The sequence below is a fragment of the Oncorhynchus mykiss genome, chromosome 17, assembly GCF_057628025.1.
Source record: "Oncorhynchus mykiss isolate SJ-2025 chromosome 17, ASM5762802v1, whole genome shotgun sequence".
NCBI classification, from domain to species: Eukaryota; Metazoa; Chordata; class Actinopteri; order Salmoniformes; family Salmonidae; genus Oncorhynchus; species Oncorhynchus mykiss.
Window position 1 is genome coordinate 13,010,129 of NC_143038.1, and position 17,795 is coordinate 13,027,923.

The following is a 17,795-nucleotide window of genomic DNA, read 5'->3' on the forward strand; positions in this document are numbered from 1 at the left end:
ACGTGGAGAACAAGAGTGAAAGAGAGGCAGTGTGAGAGAGACGATTAGGGGAGTAAAGAGTGAGAGGAAAACAGGAGTAGAGAGGAGGTAGCGAGAAGAAAAAGAGAGGGCCAAGGGAGTTGGGGAAAAGACGGCCCGAGACAACACACACAGAGACGGAGTGAGGAGAGGAGAGTGGGTGTGTGTCTGAGGAAGAGACAGCAAGGTCAGGACTGCTGACCCCCCACCCCCCTGGGTCTGAGCACTGGGCTGACGGTCAAGGCGAAGCCACTATGAGCGACCAAAATGTTGTCAAGGAAGGCTGGGTTCAGAAGAGAGGTGAGTCGATTGATTTGATGATCGGTGATGTTTACAGTCTTTGAAAATATATATATATTTTTTCACAGTTCACATCAAGAAAACAAACACCCCTTTTCAAACACCCCCAGTTCCCACATACCTGTATATACATAAACATGGAAACAAACAGGGAAGGGAATAAATGGAATATTGTATTATTATAACCAGGGGTTGGAACCAAAATCATTTTCCCAATCGTTTCGTTCTGAACAGAACCATTATTTTTTTCGTTACGTTCCACTGTTCCAAACAGCAGAATAAAGTTCTGAACCAGTTTGAAACAAAAAAGTACTGTTTATATCGTTCCTTTTTAAACCTCTGAAAATAAAAAAAAACATTTAGTTCAACATTAAATTACTTCACCAATCAGTGTGGATAGAGCAGGGCGAGAGATGCGACTGAAATTTTGAGGTGAGAGAAGATGGAGTAGGAGGCTTGTCTTGAAGCGCAGGGCATCTTGTTATGACATGCATTATCTGAATTAGGCCCACAGAATTATACCTACGGAGAAGCGGCTTCTGTCAAGGAACTTTGAATTTCTTTGAACTTCCTAGAGTTGGCTTAATGTTGGACTAGAGCTAACGTTAGCTAGCTAGCTAGCTAACAAACTTGTGTGTGCAGAGCTGCACTAGAATTAAAAACACGTCTTAACTTTTGTTGTTAATTAATCCAATGTGAAACGTGATAACTCTAGTATCCTTAACTAGCATTGAAAAAGTTAATCCATTCTTCTCTAATTAAAACTGTCTCCCTAATTTCTGAATCACACTTGTAACGTCATCAGTAGCCTATGCTTCGGAGGGGCAGGTAGCCTACACACACTGGCAAAGATTTCCAGCTGGCAGGTCGACACGGGAATACGTTTCCGAGTGATGAAGTAAGGGCTTTGCATAGGCGGTTTGTTGCCATTTTTATGGGACCAGAAAAAAATGCCCGGAACATAAAATAACATTATTAACTGATTCCCATGATTTTAATATAACGGTTCTGTTCCGGAACAGTTTAGATCACTTTAGTTTAATTTTGTTATTTTCCGATTTTCGGTTCTGTTCCATGAACCGGTTCCAACCCCCTGACTTAAAGCTAGTATGCACAGCATGTGGTATGGAGGATTTTAAGCTGTGTTGACTGGTTGAACACATGGATTGTGTGTGCGTGCAGTGTGTGTGTGTGTCTATATATTGTTTAGCCTCAGGCTGTGACACTGCCACAGACAAATTTGAGCTCTTGGAGGATGGCTTAACTCTCCAGTTCCTTCCTTTCAGAGCTCAGGAGCCACTGAATTGTTTCAGTTACAGTCTTCTAAACACTGAAGGGTAGCAAGTGGTTTAGAGTTAAACTAGTAGCAAACAATCCATTTTATACTTGTATTTTTGCACACTATGTCACTTGTGGATAAAAAATAAAAAAAACTTAAATGATACCATATAGCCTATTAGCAAGATGGAGCTCTTCTACAACAGTGTCCACATGGACATCTTGCAAGAAAACACCAGCATGGACCCTCACGTATTAATTAATTATGTATTAACCTGCTTGAACCATAATGAATCGTGCCATACTGTTGAATGAAAATGCACTTACTTAAAGCCGTACATAAGGGTACATCCCAGATGGCATCACATTCCCTTTATAATACACTACTTTTGTCCAGGGCCCATAGCCCTGGCACTATAAAGGGAAGATTGCCATTTAGGATGCAGCGAAGGTCTGATCACTGCTGCAGCCAGCCAGTCAGTCAGTCAGTAACTATAAAAACTGATAAGCTAAGTTTCCAGTATGAACCAATCCCTGCTGGACTTGTTGCAGGTGAGTACATAAAGAACTGGAGGCCGCGTTACTTCCTGCTGAAGACCGACGGATCCTTCATCGGCTACAAAGACAAACCCCAGGACGCAGACCTGGCCTATCCCCTCAATAACTTCTCTGTAGCAAGTAGGTCCTCCTCACCTTTGTCAGTCTCCATTTTAGACCATTTGGGGGCTGTTTCTCAGACACAGAATAAAAAGCAAGCAAAATGGAGAATCTCCATAGAAAATGATTGAGTCCAGGACTGGGTTTAATCTGTCCCGGGAAACTGCCCCTTGGTGTGTTGGGTGTATAGTATTACAATATACATTGCCTTTGGAAAGTATTCAGACCCCTTGACTTTTTCCACATTTTATTCTAAAATTGATTAAATCAATAAAAAATCCTACACAATACCCCATAATGACAAAGCAAAATAGGTTGTTCTAATTTTTTGCAAATGTATTAAGAATAGGTCCCACAGTTGACAGTGCATGTCAGAGCAAAAACCAAGCCACGAGGTCGAAGAAATTGTTTGTAGTGCTCCGAGAAAGGATTGTGTCGAGGCACAGATCTGGGAAGGGTACCAACACATTTCTGCAGCATTGAAGGTCCCCAAGAACACAATGCCCTCCCATCATTCTTAAATGGAACAAGTTTGGAACCACCAAGACTCTTCCTAGAGCTGACCACCCAGCCAAACTGATCGATCGGGGGAGAAGGGCCTTGGTCAGGGATGTGACCACGAACCTGATGGTCACTCTGACAGAATGCAAGTTCCTCTCTGGAGATGGTTGTCCTTCTGGAAGATTCTCCCATCTCTGCAGCACTCCACCAATCAGACCTTTATGGTAGAGTGGCCAGACCTAAGCCACTCCTCAGTAAAAGGCACATGACAGCCCGCTTGGAGTTTTCCAAAAGGCACATAGACTGTCCATGAGAAACAAGATTCTCTGGTCTGATGAAGCCAAGATTGAACTCATTGTCCTGAATGCCAAGCATCACATCTGGAGGAAACCTGGCACCATCCCTACGGTGAAGCATGATGATGGTGGCAGCATCATTCTGTGAAGATGTTTTTCAGCGGCAGGGACTGGGAGACTAGTCAGGAATCAGGATCGAAGGAAAGATGAAAGGAGCAAAGTACAAATAGATCCTTGATGAAAACCTGCTCAGGACCTCAGACTGGGGCAACGGTTCAACTTGCAACAGGACAACGTCCCTAAGCACACAGCCAAGACAACGCAGGAGTGACTTCGGGACAAGTCTCTGAATGTCCTTGAGTGGCCCAGCCAGAGCCCGGACTTGAACCCGATCAAACATCTCTGGAGAGACCTGAAAATAGCTGTGCAGCAACGCTCCCCATCCAACCTGACAGAGCTTGAGAGCATCTGCAGAGAAGAATGCGATAAATTCCCAAATACAGGTGTGCTAAGCTTATATACCCAAGAAGACTCGAGGCTGTAATTGCTACCAAAAATGGTGTGAATACCTATGTAAATGTGATATTTCAGTTTGTAATAAATTAGCAAAAATGTATAATGTTTTTGCTTTGTCATTATGGGGTATTGTGTGTAGATTGAAGGGGAAAAAACTATTTAATACATTTTATAAAAGGCTGTAATGTAACAAAATGTGGGAAAAGTCAAGGGGTCTGAATACTTTCCAAAGGCACTGTACTACATTTGACATTTCATCATTTAAAATATCAATGAAGGTTCCTATGTTAGGCAGTGTGCACTCCCTAGAGCCAATGTGTTCCTGTCAAACGTTCAGAGCTAAGTAGTGGTACTTGAATATAGTACAACACTATATTCTGTGATGCTTTATTTTATTTTTTACCTTCTATCTCTCCCACCTCGCTCTCCCTCTTACTTCCCTCTCTCCTTCTCTACACCCTCTTTCTCTCTCTCTCCTCAGAATGTCAGCTGATGAAGACGGAGCGGCCCAAGCCCAACACGTTCATCATCCGCTGTTTGCAGTGGACCACGGTTATTGAGAGGACATTCCATGTGGACACGCCTGATGAGAGGTGGGTCACCCTGTCTCTCACTCCCTCCTCTCTCCCTCTACTACAGCCTTGCCTCCTCAATATTTTGCTTTTAGGGAAACCGCCATTGAAAAATGAAGTGAAATACCTAAACACTGTTTAGATGCTGCTAAAACGTATTCATCTAAACATAAAACTTCCACAGCAGCAGTTGCATGTTTTGACGTAACTAGTTTTAGCAAACCACGGGAGCATCCAGACAGAATGGGGGTATGTCTCTAGATTTCTCCATGGCATTTGTTTTGTACCCTGCACTTTTCTAAATGTGTGCTATCCTCAGCATGCATACATACAGTGCCTTGTGAAAGTAATCGGCCCCCTTGAACTTTGCGACCTTTTGCCACATTTCAGGCTTCAAACATAAAGATATAAAACTGTATTTTTTTGTGAAGAATCAACAACAAGTGGGACACAACCATGAAGTGGAACGACATTTATTAGATATTTCAAACTTTTTTAACAAATCAAAAACTGAAATTGGCCGTGCAAAATTATTCAGCCCCCTTAAATTAATACTTTGTAGCGCCACCTTTTGCTGCAATTACAGCTGTAAGTCGCTTGGGGTATGTCTCTATCAGTTTTGCACATCGAGAGACTGAAATTGTTTCCCATTCCTACTTGCAAAACAGCTCGAGCTCAGTGAGGTTGGATGGAGAGCATTTGTGAACAGCAGTTTTCAGTTCTTTCCACAGATTCTCGATTGGATTCAGGTCTGGACTTTGACTTGGCCATTCTAACACCTGGATATGTTTATTTTTGAACCATTCCATTGTAGATTTTGCTTTATGTTTTGGATCATTGTCTTGTTGGAAGACAAATCTCCGTCCCAGTCTCAGGTCTTTTGCAGACTCCATCAGGTTTTCTTCCAGAATGGTCCTGTATTTGACTCCATCCATCTTTCCATCAATTTTAACCATCTTCCCTGTCCCTGCTGAAGAAAAGCAGGCCCAAACCATGATGCTGCCACCACCATGTTTGACAGTGGGGATGGTGTGTTCAGCTGTGTTGCTTTTACGCCAAACATAACGTTTTGCATTGTTGCCAAAAAGTTCAATTTTGGTTTCATCTGACCAGAGCACCTTCTTTCACATGTTTGGTGTGTCTCCCAGGTGTCTTGTGGCAAACTTTAAACTACACTTTTTATGGATATCTTTTAGAAATGGCTTTCTTCTTTCCACTCTTCCATAAAGGCCAGATTTGTGCAATATACAACTGATTGTTGTCCTATGGACAGAGTCTCCCACCTCAGCTGTAGATCTCTGCAGTTCATCCAGAGTGATCATGGGCCTCTTGGCTGCATCTCTGATCAGTCTTCTCCTTGTATGAGCTGAAAGTTTAGAGGGACGGCCAGGTCTTGGTAGATTTGCAGTGGTCTGATACTCCTTCCATTTCAATATTATCGCTTGCACAGTGCTCCTTGGGATGTTTAAAGCTTGGGAAATCTTTTTGTATCCAAATCCGGCTTTAAACTTCTTTACAACAGTATCTCGGACCTGCCTGGTGTGTTCCTTGTTCTTCATGATGCTCTCTGCGCTTTTAACGGACCTCTGAGACTATCACAGCGCAGGTGCATTCATACGGAGACTTGATTACACACAGGTGGATTGTATTTATCATCATTAGTCATTTAGGTCAACATTGGATCATTCAGAGATCCTCACTGAACTTCTGGAGAGAGTTTGCTGCACTGAAAGTAAAGGGGCTGAATAATTTTGCACGCCCAATTTTTCAGTTTTTGATTTGTTAAAAAAGTTTGAAATATCCAATAAATGTCGTTCCACTTCATGATTGTGTCCCACTTGTTGTTGATTCTTCACAAAAAAATACAGTTTTATATCTTTATGTTTGAAGCCTGAAATGTGGCAAAAGGTCGCAAAGTTCAAGGGGGCCGAATACTTTCGCAAGGCACTGTACATGCATACATACATACATCTCTCTCTCTCACACACACACACACCCACACACACGGTGTAGCAGTGTATTAAAGTGAGCTGCTGTTGGTTGGTTCCAGGGATGAGTGGGCCGAGGCCATCCAGATGGTGGCTGACTCCCTGGCCAAGCAGGAGGAGGAGGGGAGCCTGTGCAGCCCCACGTCGCAGATCGAGAACGAGGTCAACGAGGAGGAGATGGACACCTCCACCAGCCAACACAAACGGAAGGTGAGCCACCCTGGGGACTGAGCACAGGTCATACATTGGTAGATAGGCACGTAAACACCAACCAAGATTGTCTCTCTCATCTCAATGAAGGCTTCTCTTCTCTTTTCTCCTGTACTTTCATCTTCTCTCCTCTCTGACAGACAATGAATGACTTTGACTATCTGAAACTACTGGGCAAAGGCACTTTTGGGAAAGTCATTCTGGTGAAGGAGAAGGCGAGCGGAACGTATTACGCCATGAAGATCCTGAAGAAGGAAGTCATCATCGCCAAGGTACTGGCTGGTGTAAAGCAGTTTTTCTCAACCTATTTTATACTAGGGATCCATTTTTATTTGTCACATGTGCCAAATACAGCATGTGTAGACCTTACAGTGAAATGCTTACTTAACCAACAATGCAGTTTTAAGAGAAATGCATGTTAAGTAAAAATAAAAGTAACAAGTAATTAGAGCAGCAGTAAAATAACAGTATCGAGGCTATATACAGGAGGTACCGGTACAGAGTCAATATGCGTGGGCACGGATTTTTCAGTCGAGGTAATGTGTACATGTACATCTGCAAGCTCTAACTTTTTTTTCCTGCTTGGAAGTACATTTAAACTTGCACTATAGAACTGACTAAATGAGTGTCTGACCATCCCACAGACTGGAGATCGAGAAACACTGGTTGAAAGAACTGAGCCCTGTTGGAATGGATGCAGATATCGCCATTTGGCACCTTTTCACCTTCTACATCCTAACATTCTGTCTTTCTCTCCTGTTCTCTATCACTCTCTTTCTCTCTCTACCCCCATTTCTGGATTTTCCTCTCTTTCTTTGTAATGCAGGACGAAGTTGCTCACACCCTCACAGAAAGCAGAGTGTTAAAAAACACCCGGCATCCATTCCTAACCGTGAGTATTGTTTAGCAAAGACTTAAAGGCAAACTTTATACTGTAAGCCTGTATTATTCACTTGGAGGCCATGTCTCAAATGGCACCCATAGGGCTCTGATCAAAAGTAGTGCACTATATAGGAAATAGGGTGCCACTTGGGATGCATCCACAGACTCAGTCAAAAGCAAAGTCTGATTGAATAAACGTTTAAGCTGTTCTACTGTTGCATGTGTCATTAGATATGAACATCTGTTTGTGTGGATGTAAAGAAACAAAACAACAGCGATGGTGCAACTCTTATTTTTCTCCAGTCTCTGAAGTACTCCTTTCAGACCAAGGACCGGTTGTGCTTCGTCATGGAGTATGTAAACGGAGGAGAGGTAAGGGGTGCCTGTGCTACCTGAGATACATGGGGAAAGATGAGCACTTTTTTCCCCCAGACACTGTAGGTGTGTTGATGAGGATTCCCTGAGACAGTTGCACCTTCCTCTTCCACGATGTAGAATTCTTTCCGGGAGTCGAAGTAATTATTTCCAGGGACCGTCTCAGATTAGGATTGCTGATCTAGGATCAAGTTCCCCTCCTATTCATTCTGATTTAAAAGGCAAAACTGATCTTATATCATCACTCCTACTCTGAGACGATATGTGAATACTGGCCCAGGACATCTTTTTTAGAGAAATATTAGTGAATGGAACTATACCTTTATATGCAGATGTGTAAATATATATTTGATTTTAACATAACTTTAAATAATTTTACATTTTGTTACGTGTTTTTACCATTTTCCTTTCTTTCCCGTTTAAAAAATAATAATAAATTCCCCCCGCAGCTGTTTTTCCATTTGTCAAGAGAGCGAGTGTTCTCTGAAGACCGCACGCGATTCTACGGAGCTGAGATCGTCTCCGCTTTAGACTACCTTCACTCTGCCAAGATAGTGTACCGCGATCTGAAGGTACATGCATTCAAATGGACAGTCATCTCTATATCTATCATAACACCATTCTACAACTTCTCTTAGAGGCGAATCCTTACTTCCAATCCTAACTAAGTCCAATGGGAGACTAAGTGAAAATTTGACTTAAACCATGTAAAAAGAGCATGCCGTTGAGGATGGATATATTATTGGGGCATATATTCAACATATGATATGGTATTTATGCTCATTGGCAGCTGGAGAACTTGATGCTGGATAAAGACGGACACGTCAAGATCACGGACTTCGGCCTCTGCAAAGAGGGCATCACAGATGCGGCCACCATGAAGACCTTCTGCGGCACGCCGGAGTACCTGGCTCCAGAGGTCAGAGCTCACATTGATGTACACTACACTACCCAAAATGCCATGTTGTAAGATATATCCAGGTTTTCTTATGGGAGGAAATATTCTATGTGTCTAATATATACTAACTACATACTAATGCTGAGTAAAGCGGGGATCGACTGGCAAGAGTCAAAAGCAATGCACGGAAAAGAGTGAGGTGGAGAGAAGAACGTTATGAATGCTGTATGCTCCCGAGGGGGCCCCGATGGTGGACGGCCTAGGCTCCCGAGGGGGCCCCGATGGTGGACGGCCTAGGCTCCCGAGGGGGCCCCGATGGTGGACGGCCTAGGCTCCCGAGGGGGCCCCGATGGTGGACGGCCTAGGCTCCCGAGGGGGCCCTGATGGTGGACGGCCTATGCTCCCGAGTGGGCCCCGATGGTGGACGCCCATTGCTCCATGCTCCCAAAGTCACATACTAATAAAATGTAGTGTTATTGGTCACGTACACCTATTTTTCACGTTATCGCAGGTGCAGCGAAATGCTTGTGTTCCTAGCTCCATCAGTGTAGTAATACCGAACAATACACAGAAGTCCCCCAAATAAAAAGAGGAAATATCAGAACAAGCAATGTCAGTCTGAAATATATATGTATGTGGTGGTGTGTATAAACATTATGGACAATATATATGCAGTTGTTATATAGGATGAGCCTTGACTAGAGTACAGTATATACATATGAAGTGGGTAAAACGCACTGTGTGATGTCCCTATGCTATGCTAGGTGCTGGAGGATAATGACTACGGCCGGGCGGTGGACTGGTGGGGTCTGGGCGTGGTCATGTATGAGATGATGTGCGGCCGGCTGCCCTTCTACAACCAGGACCACGAGAAGCTGTTCGAGCTGATCCTCATGGAGGAGATCAAGTTTCCGCGCACGCTCTCCTCTGACTCCAAGTCTCTGCTCTCTGGCCTGCTCATCAAGGACCCCAACAAACGGTACAGACACACAGAGAGGGCTAGAAACAGACGCTCGGACACACACAGACAGACAGTGCGTTGCATGCATGCACTGAAGCAAGAGAGATGTACACACAGAGGCACAGGTACACATACAGAACAACACACACACCAAGGCTCCAGTGGGGGATTATACGAAGCTGGGTCATTGATCAGCCAACAAACTCTGCCAAATAGTTTTGACACAATGCATTTCCTACTTCATAACAGATCAACTTGAAATGGGTTATTGACTCATGCTAATCAGCTAACCAGCCCTCGACTGTAACTTCCCATAATTTAGTATTGTTTTTGTATAGGAGTTACTGGCTCACGCTGATCCTACTTTATGAAATACTACCTTACCGCATTTGTTTTCATTTGTTTATCGCTCTCATACAAAGCCTTTTGTCACTCAAGCTTGATGAAAAAGCTTGAGAGGCTGCTAGGTTAGTGGAAAACCCAAGGGAGAACATTCTCTCATTCACCACATGATGCTATTCCAGGATTTGCACCTAGCTCATGTTCCACGACAAGCTTTCTAGAAAGTGTTCACATTTGTACGTTTAAAAAAAATTTCCGACAGACTCGGTGGCGGTCCAGACGACGCAAAGGAGATAATGCGCCACAGTTTTTTTGTGGCAGTAGACTGGCAAGACGTCTACGACAAAAAGGTGAGTCTTCTTCACTTGACCACTTACGTGTACGATTTCACGATTTCTGTGCTCTCCCACTGACTTGAACAAATTCGGACTATTCCATGCAGGTCAAAATGACTAGCGTTCTTCCAGTCAAATATGCAAATATTGACATGTCACACGAGGCACGGACATTAGTATGTCACTGTGGTCCTGTGTGGCTCAGTTGATTAAGCATGATGTCAAGATCTTTGGTTTGATTCCTGCTAAGGTCACCGATACAAAAATGTATGCACGCACTAATGTCAGTGGCTTTGGATAAAAGCGTCTGCTAAATGGCATATCAATTATATATTACATGTGACAACGGTGTCCCCTCCCTCTCCCCTAGTTGGTCCCCCCCTTCATGCCCCAGGTCTCCTCAGAGACGGACACCCGGTATTTTGATGAGGAGTTCACGGCACAGACGATCACCATCACTCCCCCGGAAAAATGTAAGTGTCCGTCGGCTCCCTAAGCACGGGTCAGCCCACTTTTTTTGAATAGGGGTTTTCTGCCATAGACTCCATCGCAAACGGACAGGTCCATTCGTAGCATATGATACACAGCAATTACTATTTGAAAGGATGATTAGTCTGTTGACTTGTTGGGTGTTATTTAGTGATTATTCTAAGATAAAACTGTTACTCAAGTACATCTAAGTAATGAAACTTAATTGCAGGTTATAACAGCCTTAACTTAATTAAGTTTGTTATTGAGCCCAGACGTACCTGTCATTCTCCCCCTCCCATTTCTCTCTTTCTGCAGATGATGAAGACGGGATGGGCGAGGGTGACAGCGAACGGAGGCCTCATTTCCCACAATTCTCGTATTCGGCCAGTGGACGGGAGTGAAAGTCATTGCCAGTCAGCCAGTATCGCCCCCCCCCCCGCCGTTTCGAGGAAAACACGTAGCCATTTTAGGAAAAGTCTCCCCTCTTTTCTCCTTCTCTGTATTCAAGTGCAGACTGGGAGAAGTCGTCTTTTTAGGGACTATAAAAGGGGTTTTGCACAGTGGGATAGACTCAAGCTGGTCTCTCCACACAAAAAAAAAGTATCTTACATTTTCAACGCTATATACTGCAGAAGGCAATGTTTTTGTTATGTATTTTTATCCGTCAGTATTAGGTTGTCGACCTGTTACGTTCTTTGTCCGTTTTTTATTTGATTTTCAACTTTTTTGCACTTGGTTTGGAAGAGCCGTTCTAGGGAACAAAACCAAAAATGTTGCCTTACGTGTGCAGATGTTTCGTATCATACAGACAGGGTTTGGGTCGGGGGGCTCGTGGTTCATTCAAACTATTATTTTTCTCATATACAATGCCATGGCGGCGCACATTCTCCAATCCCATGGCAACGAGAATCACTGTCTACTAAAAACAACAAAAAAGACAGAACTGACGGAGTTTCTTTCATTCCAATTTCATTGTCAGTGTTATTTCTTTTCATCCTTTTTGACCTTTTCTTTTTCAGCCAGAGATTTCTACTTGGTTATTGTTTGACAGAAACACTAAACTGCCAGATACTGCACGGTTCACTCAGGCAACACAGAGCACAACCGCATTCAACTCAGCTACCAGTTTAGCTTTACACACCCATCAGGGAAAAGCTACTATGAATATACAAGCCTTTTTTGCATCTTTTTCCACAGTCATTTGATTTAATAACTTATTTTCATAGCTATAGAAAAAATAGTGGTATGGATATTTACACAAGGAATGTGGCTTATACAGGTCCACCTTGTGCTGTCATCACACACACACACTAACATCAGAGCCAGCTCTGAGCTCTGCTGATATGACTTGTGACAGACTATGAAATCTGTATCTGTAAAAAAAAAAAAAAAAGCATTATCTCCCCATCAATCACACACACACACCCTTGGTTTTCTTCCCAAATCGACAAGGTGGGCGGAAGGCATCAATAATTTCTAACCATGTTGGGCCACAGATCATGTGAAACTGAGCCATGAATATACTTGTGTATGATGATAGGATGAGAACTGTGTGAGAATGGAGAGAGAAAAGGAAAGCAGTTCCCCCCCCACCTTTTGTGATGTAAATATGCAATGCCTTTTTTTGTTCTTAGTGGCGTCTTGGCCAGACATGAACTTGTGTGTGTGACTGTACTTCAAGCTTGCTGACGAGAACCAAGACCGGAGGAAAAGGAAGACTGAGAGCTACGTTTTGGGTTAAAACAACGTAAACTACAATGTTAAAGACTGGCTGGAAGCTCCCATTTTGTGGGTGTCATCGTCGCCTCGACCTGTCTGTTCAGAAGAGGTTTCCATGGAGATAAGACCTCTTTTCGCTGTTGGTCGAATGGATTGACACCCATTGTACTGTTTTATTTTTCCCTTTCAAATGGGACCATGGTCAATTCTGCAGTGATATGGTTACATCAGGTTGTTACCATTCTCTCCCCCCCTTTCTTTTTTTTGTACCATAGTACTAGTTTTATTTATGTTTGTCACTCTAGGCAGTGTTACCCAGTCTTGTTCAGAGTCAAAAAGGCACCTCTCTTTCAGTCGCTGAAGGATGATATTGTTGGATGCATTACTAAAGTCGTTTTTTTATCCAATTGTTTTTTGATTGTTTGCCTGTTTGTTTTCTTACCAAAACATTAGGGCAAGAACCCAATAGTGGACTTGCATTGCCGTGGTAGTATTTATTTTGAATTAAATTAAAGAATACATTTCAGGGTTTTTCATGGTGTAAATCTTTTTATTTTTATCGCCCTTCTGATATTTCAATGAGTGTGTTCCCTTTGGAAAGCAATTCCCTAAACAATGTTCTCATCCAGGGTCATGTTCATTAGGAACCAAACAAAATAAAACAAACCGGGAGGAAGAAACTACTGGCGCATTCCCACTGACAGATTTACCCGTGTTTTACCCAAAAGGCACAGCATTTCTTTTTCCATCTACACAGGCCGCTACCAGTGTCTCACTGGGCCCCGGGTACTTTTTTTAGCTTTCATTTACATAACAATGGCAAATTCTCAACTTCAACACCTCAAAAAGCACCAGTCTTGAACGATGCAAAGGTCTGTGACTCTGTTCACCACAAGTCTTTAGTATCTGCTACCCATACTCTTCCAGTCATTGTGCTAACGCTAGTTAGCAACTCCCTTCAAATGGCACAAAGAGACAAATGTTATCCACGAGTTCTTGTGATTCCAGGGCAGTAGATCCTGAAGTTTCCTTAACATAAAACACTTGTGGACTTGTTCAAAATGAAGCAACATTTTTGGTTTTCTGTTCCAAAAAGTATTCCTTTGTGTGCACAACAACATAACCCAGGCCTTTATTTGGATGGGATGTACAATGGGGAACATTATGCTGATGGGAGACATCACAAAAAAGTATAGCATTACTTTTGCCTATGGGACAATCCATGGGTAAATAGATTTTAAGGCTGAACAAAAACGTCTAAATTAACTGAGGAAAATACACAAATACTGACCATATACTACTGCGATGCTCTATAAAAGGGCTGTTCAATGTCTGTCCTGGAGGGCTGAAACACTTCTGCTTTTCATCCTCTGCTAATAAGGGACTAATTCAGACTTGGGACACCAGGGTGCAATTAACTTGGATTGTAGTTCTTTCCATCAGCAATGCCATTCACACCCAGTCCCTGCTATGGCTCTCAAAGACATATCTAAGATCAGTTCAAGGCCTCAGCTCAGCGCACGTGCTGCACAGATTCAGTCATTTCAAAATCATCTGTATTGACCTCAAAAACAAACAAATATATTGACACTATCCATATCATCTAGAGATCAGTGGAACTGAGCTAAACAGAGTTGGTGGTGGTGGGGGTCGAATAGGTGAAGGTATGGCCCATCAGAACTAGGGCTCCTTTTGGCATCCCCAACAGCATCAGTGAGATGAGGCTCACTCCGGGATGGAGGGTGGCCAGTCCACATCTACAGACTGAGGAACACACAGAGAGAGAAAGACTAAACTCAAAAGAACCCTTTTGAGTCACCTGCATGTTCAATCATAATTCGGCAATTTCCTATATTTGTTTCCTTAGCTTGAAAGCACAGACTGCTTTCAAGTTAAGGAAACCAATATCGAAATAAGTAAAATGGCTTTATCCCTTTAAATGATTCACCTTTCAACTGTGTCTCAATATTTTTAATACAATAATCCCCGTGCACTGCGTCTTATTTTAATATCCCACAAAAAGCTAGATACATTTATTGTCAACTTTCTAAAATACCCACCTCAACGTCCAGCTCTAGGATATCAGTCTCAGTCTTCAGCAGATCACACAGATTGGGTTTGGTGCGACCAAAGTCTCCGTGGACAAACTCCTTGATGTAACTGGGAACAGCTAAGGTAAAAGACATTCGGTGAGTTGTTCAAGATAAAACAATCTGTGTTATTGTGTGTGTAAGTATATAACTGTGAATGTGTCTCAACCTTAACACCTCCCTTCTTGTGTGGGTTTGTGTATGACTATTGGTGTATCGCACTGTTTCGCTTCGTTCTGTGTAAAGGATACGTCCCTGCCTGCGTGCGCAGCTTCAGGTGGAAGTGATGCGCGTCCAGGAAGCATGTACTCATGGTGTGGATGACGCGCTCTCTGACGGCGAGCGGCCTGCGATGCAACACTCTTAGTGGCGTCTTCTGAGCTAGCTTCAACTCCTATATAACCAAGCCAAAGAATATCAACACATACCGTAGGTAGGCAGAACTTTATTTTAAGGTACTGTTTACACTGAATGAGTAAACCAAAGATTATAGAACACATACCATAAAATAAACTACAACCAAGATGTTTAACCACTGATTTTATATGCAAATGTGTCATTTAAAAATAGCATTTAACACTCACTTTGGTTTCCTCTAAGAACGTGATGTCGTCTTTGTTGATGGCTTTCTGGGTCCATATCAGGGCGGTGTACGACTTGGTCTTGTCCTCCTCACCCTCCTTCATGTGGCCCATAGCATCTCTACACACACACACACACACACAGTATGACCTGTCAGCATCATTCTTAGGTCTCTGGACAGAAGTGAGACCCATTTTTCTACTGCGTCGCTCACCTGCTTACGATCTGTAGATCTCGTACTCGGATTTTGTCAGAGGACTGGTTGATGGTCTGTGAGAAGAAAAGATAGGGCTGTGGTCAAGTCCTGTGTGTGTGACCCTGCAAGAGACGCTGTGTGTGTGTGACCCTGCAGAGACGCTTTGTGTGTGTGTGACCCTGCAGAGACGCTGTGTGTGTGTGTGACCCTGCAGAGACGCTGTGTGTGTGTGTGTGACCCTGTAGAGACGCTGTGTGTGTGTGTGACCCTGCAGAGATGCTGTGTGTGTGTGACCCTGCAGAGATGCTGTGTGTGTGTGACCCTGCAGAGACGCTGTGTGTGTACCTCCTGCAGCTGTCGGACCTCTGCCTTATTGAACCTGGCTCTGTGAGGATTTAGCAGCTCCAGTGCAAACGGACGACCTGCGAAGGGGGAGACACCTAAGTTACACCACACATTGACGGAAACAAGGACTGAGGATGTGTGAACATACATGTATGTTGTGTGTCTGACCATTTCCAAGTGTCCGCACATCCACGTCCTCTCTTCCTGAGGAGGAGAAATTAAACCCTGCGAAGACCAGAAGGACAAGAGGAGAAAGACATTACTTGAGATACCAGATTCATTCACCAGTGTGTTCTTTTGGATCTGTCTTTCTCATTGATTTAGATAGACATTGGATCTGTCCCATTATGGCATCAGTGAGAGCATGGGCAGTGCCATTTAGGCCATCTCTTTTGAATTAGTCTATTTTCTTCTTCTTCTACTTCTATGAATTGGCAAAAGAACTGAAAGGGTGCATACTGCTACCTGTAGTGTGTTTGAGCAGGTATGAAGCCAAGGTTGCTGATTGACTACCACCTGCAGCTATGGCATGTTTGCTCACGAGTATAATTCATTGGCTAATCCCTTCTGATGACCTGGATGGAATCATGTGATTCTTCATTAACCCATAGGAAGTCCCACCAGTTGACTACTTCAAAATGGTGAAAGTTCTCAATGGCGCTGCCCATGCTAAAAGAGGCTTTTGGGCCATCTACCTATCTCTATGCTCTGTCTATCACAAGGTAATAATTTGTAGAGCCTACCAGGTTCAGTAAGGAGAAAACATTTAGAAACAGAGCGAAACAAGGAAGTTCTACCTGAACTCATCCAATAAGCACACATATTTTTGTTTCCTGTTGCAAAACATTTTGCTACGGTTTGGCCTTCTGAACACCACCCAGTATATGCTCACCCTCGGCCCGGAAAGAGGAGAGGAGGGGGGCAGCGATTAGCTCCTCCACCGAGGACTCCATCCTCCTCTCTCCGTCAATCACCCAGGGGGTCTGGGGCAGGGTGCGGGAGAACTTGTTGTACCTCCCTAAAAACACAGGGACAAACATAAAGGAGTCAATTCAAACCCTAAAATCCCAAGGCATGAAGGGTTAATCCTAACTAAGTGAAAATTTGACTTACCTAAGTGGATGTTAGGATTCGCCCCCAACAGAATACATTCCTGAAGTGTAAAGTGAACGGACCCTACTCTTGATAATCTGAAAGCCCTCCTTTTGTTCAAATCATCTAAAAGGGATGTCATAAACAACCTTACCCGCCACAAATATAGAAACGTGAAGACACTGGACGTCTTGAGCGATGCATTTGCTTGCTGGCCTTGTAGGGGGACAGGGGAACTTTCTAGAGAGAGAAAATAAATATCATTAAGCAATACATGTAGTTAGATTGTGAGTTCCCTCAAAAGAGTGAAGCAAGAATAACGTGATTACTTACTTTAGAAACTTCTCATCAGAAACCTTCTCGAGGGCTTTGACCACGGCCATTCTAGTGAAGACATTCTGTTGTGAGACAATAAACTAGAGATCAGAGAAAAGACAGTAACACAGAGAGATATGGAATGACAAAGAATGAGCGGTATGTCGCCATTGGTAACAAAAAAGCAATTGGACGAAGACATTTACAGAACTTATCAAAACCATTTATCCCAACGACCCATTTTGCTCAAATGTCACGTGACATGGCTCCAATTGGCTTTTTCACTCACCTGTTTGTTCTTAGTTGGTCTGAAGCAGTCTGAACAGATGCTAGCCCTGATTGCAAGAATAAAGCAGAGAAGTAGAATGTAGTTTAATAAAAATGCTACATTACATTCAATATTACATGTATTTTGCTATCAGTCAGTCAATCATTCCTTCCGCAAGTCCGTCCATCCATCCATCCATCCATCCCTCCCTCCCTCCCTCTAGCTGTCTAGTCAATCTATTCATCTTATCTATTCCCTGAGTAGTGCGATTGGAGGACTTACAGGAAGTGGCAGTCTGAGTCTGTCTCTGGGTGTGTAAACCCCACGCCCACCTCAAACTGTTCAGTTTGTCGATTGATCTGTGGGACGAAGAGGAAAATAAAATGTAATACAAATAGAACAAAAAAAATCCAGAATAAAAATTAAATCCCTTCAGGAATTCATATAATTTTGTCACTTACATTTGATCTATTTGCCTTCATTTTACCAGGGTAAGTTTACTGAGAGAACACTTATCACAGTACTAGCCTGAGTGCAAGTCGGTTTGTGCCGCCATGTCAACTCCCGGTCATGTTTTTCTTGTCAATA

At 43.2% G+C, this 17,795-nt stretch overlaps 2 protein-coding genes across 2 annotated transcripts in view; one reads left to right on the forward strand and one right to left on the reverse strand.

The window, feature by feature from the left end:
• LOC110493716 (RAC-gamma serine/threonine-protein kinase) lies at positions 1–12,850 on the forward strand. The gene is made up of 13 exons (XM_036949717.2): positions 1–318; positions 2,149–2,274; positions 4,048–4,159; positions 6,189–6,336; positions 6,477–6,608; positions 7,163–7,228; positions 7,522–7,590; positions 8,043–8,165; positions 8,384–8,512; positions 9,256–9,470; positions 10,057–10,144; positions 10,500–10,602; positions 10,916–12,850. The coding sequence occupies exons 1-13, from the start codon at positions 273–275 to the stop codon at positions 10,999–11,001; spliced, it is 1,443 nt and encodes a 480-aa protein (XP_036805612.1). The 5' UTR covers positions 1–272; the 3' UTR covers positions 11,002–12,850.
• pus10 (pseudouridine synthase 10) overlaps positions 12,849–17,795 on the reverse strand; it is a 14,336-nt gene continuing 9,389 nt past the window's right edge. Inside the window, exons 7-18 of the mRNA XM_021568130.3 lie at positions 17,490–17,566; positions 17,229–17,274; positions 16,958–17,022; positions 16,779–16,864; positions 16,425–16,550; positions 15,701–15,757; positions 15,533–15,609; positions 15,206–15,261; positions 14,994–15,111; positions 14,661–14,803; positions 14,380–14,479; positions 12,849–14,083 (exon numbers count right to left, since the gene is read on the reverse strand). Of these exons, the coding sequence (XP_021423805.3) occupies positions 14,045–14,083; positions 14,380–14,479; positions 14,661–14,803; positions 14,994–15,111; positions 15,206–15,261; positions 15,533–15,609; positions 15,701–15,757; positions 16,425–16,550; positions 16,779–16,864; positions 16,958–17,022; positions 17,229–17,274; positions 17,490–17,566 (990 nt within the window). The 3' untranslated portion in view covers positions 12,849–14,044. The remainder of the gene's footprint in view (positions 14,084–14,379; positions 14,480–14,660; positions 14,804–14,993; positions 15,112–15,205; positions 15,262–15,532; positions 15,610–15,700; positions 15,758–16,424; positions 16,551–16,778; positions 16,865–16,957; positions 17,023–17,228; positions 17,275–17,489; positions 17,567–17,795) is intronic.